The following is a 15,524-nucleotide window of genomic DNA, read 5'->3' on the forward strand; positions in this document are numbered from 1 at the left end:
ACATTACCCATGTGACCTTGGAAAAGTCATAACCTCTCTGGCTTCATTTCCCTCATCTGTAAAATGAAATAGTTTTATAATTTGGCCCCTGAGGTCTCTTCCATTTCTAGAACCATGATCCTGGTTGATGTAGTTTAATTTAGGAACATTCACTCCAGTCAAAGTTATAGACACTTAACTGTCCCAGACATATCCAAAATATAGCCCAGCATAATTCAATGGACTCTGAGTTACACATTCATCAGAACAGGGACAACACAGATGCATGTACACACTGAGCCACATACTATTGTGCATCTATCAACTCACACACCCCTTTCCCATGTTCTGCCCTACAAAGAGTGCCAGATTTCCACCTAGTATGTCACTTACACCCCCTCTAGTGGTTGCATCTGGGAATTACTGCAGTTTTGACTGGTTCCTATTTTCTACAACCATCTTCTCCCTCCCACCCTGTCACACATGTCCACTCATGCACACACAGCAACAAAGCTTCCCCCTCCCCTTTGCACTATGAATCTCAGACACTGTTCTGCTAAACTAGAGCTAAGATGCAGAATCCTCACCTCACCACCATTGGAAACAAACCCTGCAGCCGCATAAAGCATGTTGCATTTCTCTAGTGCGTTTACTGCAGCATTAATAATTACAACAAAAATGTTGCACTGAATGAGTTACCAGGGCTTGGGACTCATTTCCTTGCTAGTTTATAAACTACACAAGGGCAGGAACTGTGTCTTATCTAAATTTTGTGTTTCCCTCATTTTGTAGCAGAGTGTTCTGCCCCTAGATTGTACTTTCTAAATGTTTGTTAAATGACTGCCTCTCAGAGTCCTTAGCTCTTTTAAGAGTTCAGTTTAAGAGCCAACTCCTGAATGAAGCTCTTTCTCATCTCCCCAGTGGTTAGTTTGCCCCACCCCTGTTCATCTAATTGCTTTGTGTTTACTTTTCTTTTCTTTTTTTTTTTTTGCGGGCAATGGGGGTTAAGTGACTTGCCCAGGGTCACACAGCTAGTAAGTGTCAAGTGTCTGAGGCTGGATTTGAACTCAGGTACTCCTGAATCCAGGGCCCGTGCTTTATCCACTGCGCCACCTAGCCGCCCCTGTGTTTACTTTTAATATATTTTGAATTTACTTGCTCCTGCCAGTGAAAACTAGCTCACTAGAGCTGACTGTTCATTTTTATGTGATCTTTCACATCCTGGAAATTAGCAAATGTTACAAATCAGGGCTTGAATTGCTGTTGATTGTCTAGACATAAGAAACTTAGGGAGAAAATATTAATGCAGATTAACCTTAAAAGTGTGTCATGTGTACATTTTCCCCAGAGCGCCTGTTATTAAACATTCACCAGCACATCATTTGCATCTGTGTAAAGATTGCTTCCTCCAGTAGAATGTCATCTCCTCTAGGAAAGGAGCATTTGATTTTTTGTCTTTGTAGCTCGGGTGCTTTGCTGTAAGACTTGCTGAATCGGATTGAATGGAATCTAATCGAACAAAATGGAGTGAATGAATCTGGATCTACTCTTACTCATGACTCTCTTCCCAATTCAGGCATCTCTCTCTCTTTTTTTCCCCTGGGACCATGAGGGTTAAGTGACTTGCCCAGGGTCACACAGCTAGTAAGCATCAACTGTCTGAGGCCAGATTTGAATCCAGGTCCTCCTGAATCCAGGGCCAGTGCTTTATCCACTGTGCCACCTACCTGCCACCAATTCAGGCATCTCTTGCTTTTCTCTGTGACTTCATTTCCTCATCTGCAAAATAAAAATAGTAACTCACAAAGCATTTTCACATACCTGTCTTGGTAAACCCCAAAGTATCACAGGGTTGTCATAAATTCCTAATGACTATGGCACAAGTTTTAGGACACAAGGAAGAATGTGATTAGTGAGTGTGTGTGGATGTGGGTGTGTGCATTGTTGTTGTGAGTCTGACTCTTGCAAGTCCATTTGGGGTTTTCTTGGCAAAGATACTGGAGTGGTTTGCCATTTCCTTCTCCAACTCATTTTACAGATGAGGAAACTGAGGTAAGCAAGGTTAAGTGACTTGTCTAAGGTCACACAGGTAGTAAATGTCTGCGATCAGATTTGAATTCAGGAAAAGGAATCTTTCTGACTCCAGGCCAGGGGAGGCACTATGCAATATGGCACCACCTAGCTGTGTGTGCATAGAAGTCAAAGGGAACATAACCAGTACTGATAAAATGAGTGTGGGGGAACCATTTGCTCCACCCCCAAGTCTCCCTAATTAATTAATTTTACAAACCTCTTTCCCTTTAATCTTCTCAGAAAACTGGCACACCATCTGACAGACTGTGAAACAAGCAAAAAAGCCTATTTTTTAGGAAAAGGTTGGAGAAACAGAAATATTCAGTATTTTGCCTCAATTTAACTCAATAATCTATTAGGGAACTTCTGTGTACAGAGAAGGGAAAAATGAAGTGTAAATTCCTCTTCCCTTGCACTCATAGAGTTTCCAGTCTAGTCAGAGGATATGAGGTATACAGAAAACCATAATACACAATGGTAAATAAGTGAATAATATACAATAAACCATAATTCTAGATGGCCAAGGATGAAGTATGTCATCTACCACTTGACAAGTCATTCTGAACAGGCAAAACAAAACTTTTTTTGACATGGGCAATGCCAGAATTTGCCTGATTATGCATATTTTTTTCTTTTTTTTGGTTATGCATATTTTTAAAAGGTTTTATTCTTTTTCTTTTTCCAGTGGAAGGGGAGGAAGTGAAAGGGAAAACTTATTTTTGTTCAATAAAATTAATTAAAGAAGCTAAAAAATGTTATGCAACTTCAGGCCATAAATCGTAAATTCATGAAATCTAGATTGGAATACATTTTAGAAGTTTTCTTGTCCAACCTCCTTCCTATACAAGAATTCCTTTTTTGAGGGGTGAGGCAATTGGGGTTAAGTGACTTGCCCAAGGTCACACAGCTAGTGTCAAGTGTCTGAGGCTGGATTTGAACCCAGGTCCTCCTGACTCCAGCTGGTGGCTCTATCCACTGCACCACCTAGCTGCCCCACAAGAATTCCTTTTATGTCATACTCAATGGAATGGAAAAGCATTTAAATGCCAAACACTGTGCTAATCAATGGGAGTACAAATAGAAAATCTAAACAGTCCCTTACTGTCAAAGAGTTAACTAGGGGAGACAACACATATAGTAGAGCTGTAGGGTCAATGGAAAGACCCAGAGGCCCCAATGGTGCATTGGCAGAGTAGAAAATAATGCTTGAGGTTCTTAACATGTCCTATTTGTTTAATAGGTAATATTGGCTAGAATTTTATTAAATAGTTGGCCAGTTAGGAAAAATAACTTTCTTAATGAGGTTTCTTCCTGCTCAATGAATCAAAGCATCTTATATGCTTTAGCAGGTAGGAAAACTTTAAGTATTTTTGAGGTTAGGGTATCATTGAGGTCTAGATATTTCTCCAATGTTTGAATTTAAACTTCCAGTCATATGCACTGAGGAAGGCCAGAAACTTAAAGGCTACCTAAGGGTCACTTAGAATAGGTTGGTTTTAACAGTCGGACAGCATTTTCCTGGTACAGAAGTATACAATTTGGGGGAAAGTGGAGGAGGGGCGGGCAGCTAGGTGGTACAGTGGATAGAGCACCAGCTGGAGTCAGGAGGACCTGAGTTCAAATCCAGCCTCAGAAATTTGACACTGTGTGACCCTGGGCAAGTCACTTAACCCCAATTGCCTCACCAAAAAAAAAGTGGAGGAGATGGTAGCAGTGTACTTAGGCAACAGGAAAATGATATTTTTTTAGAATAGATGTACTTGAACCAAGCTGGTTTCCATAAACCCTAAAAAGTTATAGAATCTCTGCTTGAAAACCCCCAGAGATGGAGGGCTCACTACCTTTCCTTCTTTCTTTTATTTTTAATTTATGGAATAAAACAAACATTTCCATGACATAGTATAAGAAAAAAGATGATTGCACTTGAAACTGCAAATATATTGTGTTACAACTTGCTATTCTTGGGGCAGCTAGGTGGTGCAGTGAATAAAGCACCGGCCCTGGATTCAGGAGGACCTGAGTTCAAATCTGGTCTCAGACACTTGACACTTACTAGCTGTGTGATCCTGGGCAAGTCACTTAATCCTCATTGCCCCAGAAAAAAAAAGAATATTAAAACAACAACAATTTGCTATTCTTTTTAAATATATAATAAAGTTGTCATGTAAATTTCCTTTTCCCCCCCTCATAGCGAGAACTAATATGAAATCTTCCTCCCTGTAACTGCAACATGTTTGTCCTAGTTGTGTCCACTTACAGATTCAGGGATTGTTGGAGATAGATGTTTCAGAGACCATCCAGTTCAGTGTCCTTCTTTAACAGATAAAGAAACTGAGATCCATCTAGGTAAAGTGACTTTGTCATACATGGAGTTACTGGCAGATAATAGTGCCCAGTAATAGAACCCAAGTTTCTTGAACCCTGGTCTAAAACTCTTTGCACCATATCCCATTGGCCTAATTCTTATATTAGCCCCAATTTAACTCCCTTGTAGGCCTTAGTTGACCCCTAAAGTATTTGCCTTCAGAGTCCTTAGTCCTTTCTTTTTGTACTTTATCTCCGGAGGATTCCATGACTGGCCTCCTAACTCCACTTAACTCCCTGGGCAGGCTGGGTCAAGTTTCTCAACAGATCACCTACTTTTCAGTATTACAAAGCATTACTTCCATCCTCCAGTACTTTCCTCCAATCACCAGCCACATTAAAAAAACCCAGAATGGACCTCACAAGGCTCACTTTTGAGCTCTTGAAGCTGAAAGAAGGACAAGTACCTTAAGCAGGTCTGGAGAAGAGAAAGCAAAAAAGAGTAGACTGGAACTAATCTTGGGTGCAGCTTTATCCAAGGAGCCTTTGAACAACTAGGAATGGAGATTAGGCATTAGGAAGAAACATAGAAAGCTGTGTGTGTGTGTGTGTGTGTGTGTGTGTGTGTGTGTGTGTGTGTGAGAGAGAGAGAGAGAGAGAGAGAGAGAGAGAGAGAGAGAGAGAGAGAGAGAGAGAGAGAGACGGAATGAAAATGGAGAAGGGATAGCTTAAGTATCTTTCAGTATGTTTGTCTGGCCTGGGAGAGAGGATTGTGGGTTGTGACAGGAGGCAGAAGGTTGACCAAGATGACCTCTGGCTGCCCCTATCTCCATCTCTACTGTTCAGGAAGAAAAGAACCACAGCGTCAGCTTCTAGCTATTGTGCCTGGGCAGGTGGCTCAGCACTTTCTATTATACCGAGAGGTTGGGGGTCGGGAGGGGGTGGGATCCCGGCCAGAGCAGGAAGGCCGAGATAGCTTCTTGTTTCCTGGGGCGACTAACAGGACTAGACACCAGCCTGCCTGCTGACTCAGCTTAGCTGTTTCAGCAGGGCCTGGGGGCTGCAGAGGGCAGGCTATAAAGGCCCTTTCCCAATGTCAGCCTCTCACGGTCGAGCACCCAACTTGTCAACAGCCCCAGAGTTGCCCGAGTCCACCCTGTGAGTACTAGGCATCCAAGGCCTAAAGGCTTAGGGCAGGAAGACGAGAATATGAAGAGAAATCGGGGGCTAACAGGGGGCACTGAAAATAAGAAGAGAGCCTGTCCGTCCGACCCCGACCCCACCAGCCTCAATTCCCTTTGGTCGATAGACCAAACTCCCAACCCCTAAGACCTCGTTTCCAGCTTCCAGGACCCGGTTCCTGCCGTGTCTCCTTCCCAACCCTTTGGGAGCTGCATCCCGGGAAGGAGCCGCAATTCGGGCGAATTCCTAGTCTGGGAAGTTACAGGGGTAGTTAGGAATAAAGTTGGCAGATGTATCCACGGTTCAGAAGAACTTCCTTGAGGCATGAGACCCCGCCTGCCTCCAATCTGGGGCTGGACAGCGCCTAGCTTCAGGAAACCAGGCGCCTGGGCGCCTACCCCTAAACCAAGGAGTTTGTCCATTTCGCTTCAGGTAGTATGAGCGGCACCCTGTCCCAGGGCTCAAGCCCAGCCCGCCTCACTCTCTGGGAGGAAGAGAATTTCCAGGGCCGCCGCTGTGAGCTTATGAGCGACTGTTCCAGCATCCGAGAACTTAGCGGCTTCCGCAGGGTGCGCTCTGTCAAGGTGGAAAGCGGCGCGTGAGTAATCCTATTCTTCATCTTCCCAGCCCACCGCCAACCTGATTTTCTCGACCCCAAAATCCTAACTCGGGCCCCAAACTCCGAGCTCCTAAATCCCAGGACTCCAAACACGTCTAGACTCTTAGAACCCAGAGAGGTGTCCCTTTCCCTCCTCCAAAGGTCTTTTGGGAAAGCAGCGCAGTCAGACTCACTCACAGCTCTTAGGGCCTGAAATCTCAGTCTCAATCATTTCCCTACAAAAGAGGGAAAGAGCTTGGGTCCTGCCAAGCTCCCTGCTCTATGGGAGGCGATGGGGTGGTACTGGGGCGAGTAGAAATTCCTCCCCCACATCCTCTCCCAGATGGGTGGGCTTCGAGTACCCGGATTTCCAGGGCCAGCAGTTCATCCTGGAGAAGGGAGACTACCCCCGATCTACTGCATGGAGCGGCAGCAGCGGCTACAGAACCGACCAGCTTCTCTCCTTCCGGCCCCTGCTCTGCGCTGTGAGTCCTTACCCCCGGAACCCCCGCTCCACCACAGCTTCCCAGGAGCTCCAGCTCTAAAAACCTATTTCAACCACCTTTTCCTACTGAACCCAGACAATCACCCTGCTCCCTGCAGCCTAAGTCGCCGTCTGACTCCAAGGAGCTAAGCAGAATGACCTGCAGTAGCTTTGACTGGCTGGGGCGGGGGTGGGGGGTGGCGGAGGCATGGAGAGTGATCACTTCCTGGGACTTTACTTAGCTTACCGTGAGGAGGGCAAAATAAGGCTCCAATTAGATTAGAGGTGTGGTCAAAGAGGCAGTAAAAATCAGGGTTTGAGTATGTGTTGTGGAGGGTGAGGATTGGTGAACTGGGTTAGCATTGGAGTCGAGACAGTTACCAAGAGGCCAATCTATATACGTCGGATTTCTATATTGAATATGTCGAGTTTAACGAATGTGGGGCTGTGGAATTGGAGAGGGAGAGGGAGGAGACAGAGAGGAAAAGCAAAGAAGCAGGTTCTGAGAGTCCGATGGTATCTGAGATGGCCTCCTTCCCTTATGCATTGGAAGTCAATGCAATGGAAATGAGGAAGAACTCTAGATTGTGACCAGAATTTCATGGACAACAGGAATCTTAGAAACCATTTAATACAACTACATTTTACCGATGAGGAAACTGAGAGGGGTGGGGCAAAGTGCCCAGGGTGCCAAGCTAGCAAGCAGCAGGGCTAACATTTGAATCCAGGTCTTCTGATTTGAAATCTAGTGTTCTTTCCCCTGACCACAGTGGACTACTCTTTTCTGTTTTACCTCCTGTAAGAGTTACCTCACCTACCCAAGTCTTAGTTTCCTCAGTTGCAGTAAAGGAGGGCAGGATTCCAGTGATATCTCAGAGGCAAAAAAATCAGGACTTGTCTATTGAATGGATGTGGAGGGCGAAAAAGAGTCAAAGATGACTTCAGGTTAGAAGCCTGAGAGACTGGGAGAATGGTAGTTTCATCATAGGAATAGAGTAGTTGAAGTCCCTTTGCAACTCCGACATGCTTGTTATTATTTTATGAGGGAACTCCCCTTTCCACTATCCTCACCTCATAAAGTCCCTGGGAGAAGAGTCCAGCTAAGAGCCCCAGGCTTCTGCCTTTTTCTAGAGGCTTGAAATGTGGAATCAGGACATTGACATCTCATCTTATTAATTACCGCCGGTGCAGTTGTGCATGGGTAGAAGGAGAGAAGTGGAAATGTGCATGTCTATGTATGTGTTTGCTTGCTTAGGATGGCTAGGGAGGATTAGTTACCTTTCTGAGGAGGTTGAAAAGGCCTCTCTACCTCCTCAACTCCCTTCCACCTCCTCTTTGGACCCTCAGAATCACAGCGACAGCCGAGTGACCCTGTATGAAGGTGAAAACTTCCAGGGCTGCAAGTTTGAGTTGAGTGATGATTATCCATCCCTGCCTGCCATGGGCTGGGCCAGCAAGGATGTGGGCTCCCTCAAAGTCACCTCAGGAGCGTGAGTGCTGGGGACTGGCATGGGAACTGAGTGGAAGGGGTTGGCGGGAAGCAGAAGACAAGGCAAATGGATGGAGAAAGAGACAGTAATTGGGAGGGCAATAAGGAAGGGATTTGGGAAGATGGGGTCTAGTGAGGTATGATGGAGAGTGGGGAACTGGGACCAGGGAGGGGTGATAGGGAAGAGAGATCATGGAAGTAAAGAACTGAAAAGGGGTGATGGGGCGGGGAGGACAAAGAAATCGGGGACTAAGGAAGAGTAATAAGGAAATAAGGTACTTTGAGTCAGGAAACTGGGGAAAGATGAAGGGCAAGGGGAACAACTAGAACAGAGAACCCAGCCCAGTAAAGACGATGGCTCTCACCACGGAGGGAAATGTGGCTTCCATAGATGCCCAGCACAGTTGGCCGGGAGGAAGATGCCAAAGACCCCTTGTGATCCATTAATTTCTTTCCTTGTGCTTAGATGGGTAGGCTACCAGTACCCTGGCTTCCGGGGCTACCAGTATGTATTGGAGCAGGACCGACATAGCGGAGAGTTTCGAAAATACAGTGAATTTGGTACCCAGGCTCATACCAACCAGCTGCAATCCATCCGAAGAGTCCAGCACTAGATTTGGCTGTGTTTGACCCCACGGCAGGGTCTCCATGAGCATCTGACACATCTGGACCCAGAACCATCAATAAAGGCACTGAACTTGCCTCACCAGTTCACATTTCTCTGCATCACCTTGAATTTTCAGTAGGGACAAGACATTTCCAACTTCAGGGCCTGCCTTCATTCTAGTGGTCATCTCACTCTTCACTGTATCCCTGTAGAATTTATCTCATCCATTTATCTTTCTCCACATACAATGGCCTCCCCCCGCAACCTGTCCTCCCCCCCAATTCTTCCTGACAAAGATTTTTCAAATGGAAAAAATTCAGTACCTTTCCCCAGCCTCTTGTACCATGTCCCTCAGCTTTCTGTCAGGAGTTTTCCTCTTGCTATCTAACTTTATTCCGATCATGTACTCAGGGGAGATGAGAAAGGGATGCTTACTCTCCCATTATTACAATATTCCTTCATAGACCAGAAATCTCTTATTTAATGCTTGACTCCTAGTTTTCTCCTCTGCAGTATTTCCTAAGCCTGTTTGGTCTAACATGATTCCATATTTTTCTTTGTCTGTAAAGTACAACTTCACCTATCCATGAGCTCTTGTCTGAGAATGCCCAGGGCTTCAGAGAGAACACCAGTGGGAAAAGGACTCCTTACAATTCCCATTACAATACAATCAATCATAGGGACTTTCTGAATTAGGAGCAAGGGTATGTCAATTCCTGGTTTACTCTGGCTCCACTCTGACTTTCAGATCATTTTCAGAAGCCTCTGCTTTCATCCCCCTGTGTTCCGCTCAAACTCACAGCCACTTCTTCCCTATATTTCTACAGTTTTCCCATCCTTGCCTTTCCATACAACATGCAGTGGTATTCTCTTTCTGAAAAGAGAGCTAGGAGATAGGAAACAAAGGAACTGGGCAATAGTGCCTGTCTTTCAGAGATCAGGCAACCCTGTGTCAGTATTTTGGTGTTTTCTTGCCAGTAATTTGTTACTGAGGTAGCTAGGTGGTGCAGTGGATAGAGTACTGAGTGTGAAGCCAGGAAAACCTGAGTTTCAAATGAGACTTCAGACACTTCTTCCCTGTGTGACCTGGGGAAAGTCACTTTTGTCTCAGTTTCCCCAATTGTAAAATAGAAATAATAATAGCACCTACCTCACAGAGTTGTTATAAGGCTCAAATGAGATTTGTGTAAAGTGCTTAGAACGGTGCCTGTCAAACAGTAGGTGCTTAATAAATGCATATTCCCTTTCCCCTGTTTCAGGATACCCCACTCAGAGGACCTGGAAAGACAGGCCTACAGAGTCTGATTTTTGTCACTTCAGGCAAATAACAATCTCTCTGAGCCTCAGCTTCCACATTTACAAAATGGAGATAATATAGATGAAATGAAGTATCAGCTTCAAATGTTCAGCTCAAATGAAATGACATTTGTAAAGAGTGGATTCTGAGTTCTTAATTTGGAAACCAGGACAATTGTAGTTGCCATCCCCCTAAGAATTACCCATTCATAATAGTATTAAACAGTGCTTTATGGTTTGCAAAGCACTTTGCACATGTTACCTCATTATATACTCACTACAACCCTGGGGGACAGATTCTTTTATCACCACTTTGTATCACCATAATGATACCATTAAGTGACTTGTCCAGGGTCACACAGCTAATGAGTGCCTGAGCTTGGATTTGCATTCTAGTGTTCCTGACTCCAAGTCCAGTGCTCTATCGACTGTGATACATAACTACAATTAAACATCGGAACCTCCCCAAGTCTCTCAATTGAACCACTCATTGTTAGGATCTAGTCAGTAGTGTTATTTGGGACCAGAGCTATGATTTCTACTGTCCAAAAGAACCTAGAATCCCACATGGCCGATGACTTTGACTAGGGATTCTCCACCCCACCCCAACCAAGCACTGACCTTCTCAGAGTTGTTCTAAGCTAACCATGTTGAGGACTTCATCTATGAGTTCATTTGGAAGCTCCAGCAAGGAAAGCCCCTTAGCTAATGCAGAGCAGCTGTAATGCATCTGTTTTGCAATTTTGGGTCATATTTCATTTGGGGGGAGGGGAGACACTTAGAGTGTGAATTGTCCAGGGTGACCCAATCAGCATATGTCATTGGTGGAACTTGAACTTAGGTCTTCCTGACTCTGAAATCAGCTCTCTGTCAGGCTAACTTGCCCCTGGCATATTAGAATTTTAAAGAAGTAAACTTTTTGAGTTCCCAGAATGACTCTTAACTGGTGGGATATGACTGGAAAATTCTTAGATACTCACCTCCCATCATGATTCTGGAAGAGTGGCACTGTAATGGAAAGAACACTGGGTCAGGAGTTAGAAAACCTGAGTTTGAATATTGTGTCTGCCGTTTGCTACTTGACCTTGGGCAAGTCATTTCCCTCTGTGGGTCTGTTTTCTCATCTGGAACGTTGAAGGTTGGACTAAAATGGCCTATGAAAAAAACTTCCTGTTTTACGTTAATGATCCTAAGGCCAGGAGTAAGCAATTTGCTCCCCACTTTAAAGAGATTGCCATCCCTGGTGAATAATTAGAGTTCTCCAAAAGAGATACTTTGTGATGTAGTGAGTTCCTCAGCACCAGAGTATTTCGAGAAAAGGCGCTACAATATGACTTGGAGGTTATGTTATCAAGGAGATTTCTGAGGGACAGCATGGAAAAGTGGAGAGTATGGTAGATTTATAATCAGGAATATCTGAGCCTCACTTTCCTCACATGGACAATGGTGGTAATACCTGTAGCTCCTGCCTCAGAGTTGATATTTAGCTCAAATAAGATGACACAGAAAGTGCTTTGCAAACGACAAAGTACTATACAATGGCCAGCGATTATTATTTTCCCAGTCTTGGGTGGCATGCTGAATGAATTACAGAATCTCAGTCAAAGGAAACTCAGAGGTTATCCTGGTCCAGAGGTGTCAGATAATCCCCACACCACAATACTCCCCAGAGACCTGGACCAGAGCAAAATGCAATTGGGAAATATTTAACAAAACCAATAAAAATGTAACAAAAATAATGTTAATGTGTCTTTCTAAGTACATATGCAGGCTGCAAGGATCTTTATGTATGGTTTAATGGTCTATCTGAAACCAATGCTTTAGTCCATAGCATGCATATATAAGACTTGTCTGGTTAAAGGACTCATGGTGGAAAATGTTATTCACATCCAGAGAAAGAACTGATGGAGTCTGAATGCAGATCGAAGCATATTATTTTCACTTTCCTTATTTTTTTCATGTTTTTTTCCTTTTAGTCTATTTCTTCTCTCACAACATGACTAATGTGGAAATATGTTTACATGATTGCACTTATATAACCTATAACAAACTGCTTACCTTCTTAGAGAGTGGGAGGGGAGAGAGGTAAGAGGGAGAGGAAGGAGGGAGGGAGAAAATTTGGAACTCAGAAAATTTCTAAATGAATATTAAAACAATTCTTTACATGTGATTAGAAAAAAAATAAAATACTATTTAAGAATTATCTGGATAGGCAGCTAGATCGCCATCAGTGGAAAAAGCACCAGCCCCAGATTCAGGAGGACTTGAGTTCAAATTCAGCCTCAGGCATTTGATACTTGCTAGCCGCGTGACCTTGAGCAAGTCACTTAACCCTCATTGCCCCCACCCCCACCCCAAAAAAAGGTTTAAGAAAAAAAGAATTATCTGGATAAAATAGCGGACTAGCACCATGGAGACTTTCCATGAAAATTCTCTAATAAGGATGATGCTACTCCTTCCTGAAGCAGCCCATTCTGCTTTGGGATGGTTCTGCTTGTTATGAAAGTTTACCTTATGTGCTGCTGAAATCTGCCTTCGAAGCTTCCAGGTGCTTCTTCTAGTTCTATACTCTGGGGACAAGGAGAACAAGCCTAATACATATCCTATGTAACAGTCTTTCAAAAGCAGATCTCAACCCTCCCTTCTCTGAATTCCCTTTCAGCTCTAAAATTCTGATTCTGGCCATAGAAAAGACTGGGTACCCCAGCCTTACTGATCAATCAACAAGCATTTATTAAGCACCTATGTGTGCCAGACACGGTGCTAAGTAATTATAATTTGATCCTCACAACAATCCTTTGATTTAGGTGCTGTTATTATCCCAATTATCCAGTTAACTGACTTGTCCAGGATCACACAGGCAGGAAATGTCTTCAGCTAGATTTGAACTCAGATTTTCTTCACACCAGGCCCAGCACTCTCTCCACTGTGCTGAGGAGAACAGGGTAGAGCCAGGGAGTCAGGGAAGAGAAGGTCAGGGGCCCTAGTTTCCTTTCTTTCCATCTTCCCTCCTTTCTACCCAGAAACCTTGGTATTAGTGACAAGGAATAACTTATCACAACCTAAAGGAGACCTAGACTTGTTAGTGGAGGGGAAGGAGTGGAACAAGGACTAGGGGTGTATTTTAAGAGGATATGGGGTGAGCAGCAAGCAGAGTTCTGGGGGTATCAGAAGGAATGCAAGCTGGACAATGATCTCAGCCAAGACCTTTCCCCATTTATAATGAATGTGGAGAACTTTGACCAAGTAAAATGTAGTTTGGAGAGCAGCCAACGTGGAGGGGAGGGGCAAATGGAGAACAAGCTATGGCAGACATTAACTAGCAGAATTTCCCCATTGCACTAAGTGTGAGATGAATTGGGGGTCAGCTTACCTAATTTTCAGTTCTGGCTTTGTCATAGAGTCATCATGGTATGGTAGGTGACAGCTGGCCTTGGAAACAGGAAGAACTGGGTTCGATCTCTTCTCTAACCTATGAATACCATGGAGAAATAGTGGTTACGTGACCCTAGCAAATAACTCGGCCTCTCTATGATCTAGGCAATTCTCGAAGACTAAAAATTGCAAAGAAGGTACTAACTTGCATTGGTAGTCAGAGTTTCTTTAATTAGGGAGTTCCTAACAAACTCCCAAAGCTGTGAGTCACAAGTCCATCCCCTATTTTACACTAGATCATCTAAAACAGTATTCCTTGAAGTTCTGGCCAGATCACAGATGTGATGCTCTGTCCTCGGATCCCCTCTGACTCGACCCTTGTTGAACACTAAAGTGTTTGGGCTCCCTTCCATGTTCTAGGCTCCTTTGGCCCTCCCATGCACCTTTGTTCTGTGATGTGGTTGACTAGATCTCTGGGGATGATGGGTCTTCCCGGCATCCCTAATAATACAAACCAGCCACACTGCTTCCCCCAAGGGATGAAGCCTAGATCTGAAGGATAAGTGATCACTCAGGCCACCCACTTACATGGTGCATGGTGTGTGTGTGTGTGTGTGTGTGTGTGTGTGTGTGTGTGTGTGTGTTGGTATTCAGAATCCACTCCTATATTTTCTAGGCTCTTCCTATAGGCCCCTGAACTCAGATTGATCTAAGACTGAGGTTGGATAGCAGTGCCAGGCTGTCAAGGGATACCACACCATGGAACTCCCAGCCCCAAACCTCTGACAACCCTCTGGTCTCACATCTCCATTCAATTTCCCTGAGCTGGAAAAAAGCAGAGACAGTGTTCATATGACAGTAGTGGTTAGAAGGGATTTCCCCCTGACTGGTCAAGAAGGGAGAATCCTTGTCCCTCTAGGGGCTGGATCTTCAGTGCTGAGTTACCTCTCCAGTCACTTCTGACTTTGGGAGGCATCCTGGCCTTTTCTGACTCAGTTTCCTATCTAAACCTAAAGATGGTGAAATCCCATCCCTTCCCATTCGCAAGATTAAGTCTGGTGACACCCTTCCTAAGGGACCACCCCACTCAGAGATTCTTTCCTTTCCCCACGCAGTCCAGTCCTCCAAGGAACACTTTGTCTTTGGTTTGGATTAATCAGGAGAGATCTCTGTTCTCCAGGTACTTGGGATAGGGAAGGGAGCTGGAGGGAAAGGGGACCTGGGCTCCTATGGCCACCCACTCCACCCCCATGGCCTGACTCTGAGCCTCCAATCTCCTTGCCAGGTTTGTGGAAGCCAGAGACTGGGGTCCTCAGGCCAAAGGCCAAATAGCCTCACAACCATAGAGATCAGTACCACATAATAACCCAAGGAGTAAGCAGTTCCTCACCTCCTGTCCTAAATTTCCTTTATCCATCTTCCCTCTCCACACCTCCAGAAAATGCTCTATGAAACTAGGTGATCCTCAAGAGCCTCCCACACTACCTACAACAGCCCCCCCACCCTTTATGATCAGATTTTTCCTCCTCTGGGATCTCCCAGGAGTTTATAGGCTCTTCCTCCACTCACACCTCCCCCAACCCCTGACAGGGGCAGCCTGCCTCAGGGCTCCTCTGATTCCTTCTGCCAATATTTCAGCTCTTCCCCAAGTGCTTTCCCCTGCTTTTCAGCTGCTGTTAGGGTTATGTGAAGACTCAGGACGCAAAAGCAAGTTGGGAGTGTGCTGGAGAGAGTGTCATCGTAGAGAATAGGTACACAAGCTGCGAGGGCTGGAGGGGATTGAAGGGAGAGGGCATATATTGTCTCCCTACAGTCCTGACCTTCAAGGGGCTGACCCAAAGGAAGTCCCATTTAGAGAGGATCGGGCGCTTTGATCTCTCTGTGCTCACACAGGCGCTTCATGGAAACTCGCCCCCAACCCCTCTATTTTGAGGAGAAAGAGTAGGACAAAAGTGGAAGCGGTCTGGGGGTGGGAGTGCCGGTCCGAAGCCTACCAGAGAGGCTTGATTTTGTCCCTAGTTTTGATCCCCATACCTTTTGGGTTTTTTCTGCTTTTTGTGTACAAGTTGCTAAAATGAAATGAGTAAGTAAGGTTTGAGAGCCCTGCCCCTGAGATACCAGGTCGGGATAACCAACC

At 44.9% G+C, this 15,524-nt stretch overlaps 1 protein-coding gene across 1 annotated transcript; it reads left to right on the forward strand.

The window, feature by feature from the left end:
- Positions 1-5,975: 5,975 nt before the first annotated feature.
- On the forward strand, positions 5,976-8,723 carry CRYBA2 (crystallin beta A2). The gene is made up of 4 exons (XM_043991164.1): positions 5,976-6,136; positions 6,480-6,621; positions 7,968-8,110; positions 8,576-8,723. The coding sequence occupies exons 1-4, from the start codon at positions 5,976-5,978 to the stop codon at positions 8,721-8,723; spliced, it is 594 nt and encodes a 197-aa protein (XP_043847099.1).
- The last annotated feature ends 6,801 nt before the right edge of the window (positions 8,724-15,524 follow it).

Source organism: Dromiciops gliroides, chromosome 3 (assembly GCF_019393635.1).
Source record: "Dromiciops gliroides isolate mDroGli1 chromosome 3, mDroGli1.pri, whole genome shotgun sequence".
In the NCBI taxonomy this organism is placed as follows: Eukaryota; Metazoa; Chordata; class Mammalia; order Microbiotheria; family Microbiotheriidae; genus Dromiciops; species Dromiciops gliroides.

Coding starts and splice junctions, on each gene's coding strand:
- CRYBA2 (XM_043991164.1), top strand. CDS start 5,976: ATGAGCGGCACCCTGTCCCAGGGCTCAAGCCCAGCCCGCCTCACTCTC. Junction 6,137..6,479: donor GTCAAGGTGGAAAGCGGCGC/GTGAGTAATCCT, acceptor ATCCTCTCCCAG/ATGGGTGGGCTTCGAGTACC. Junction 6,622..7,967: donor TCCGGCCCCTGCTCTGCGCT/GTGAGTCCTTAC, acceptor TTGGACCCTCAG/AATCACAGCGACAGCCGAGT.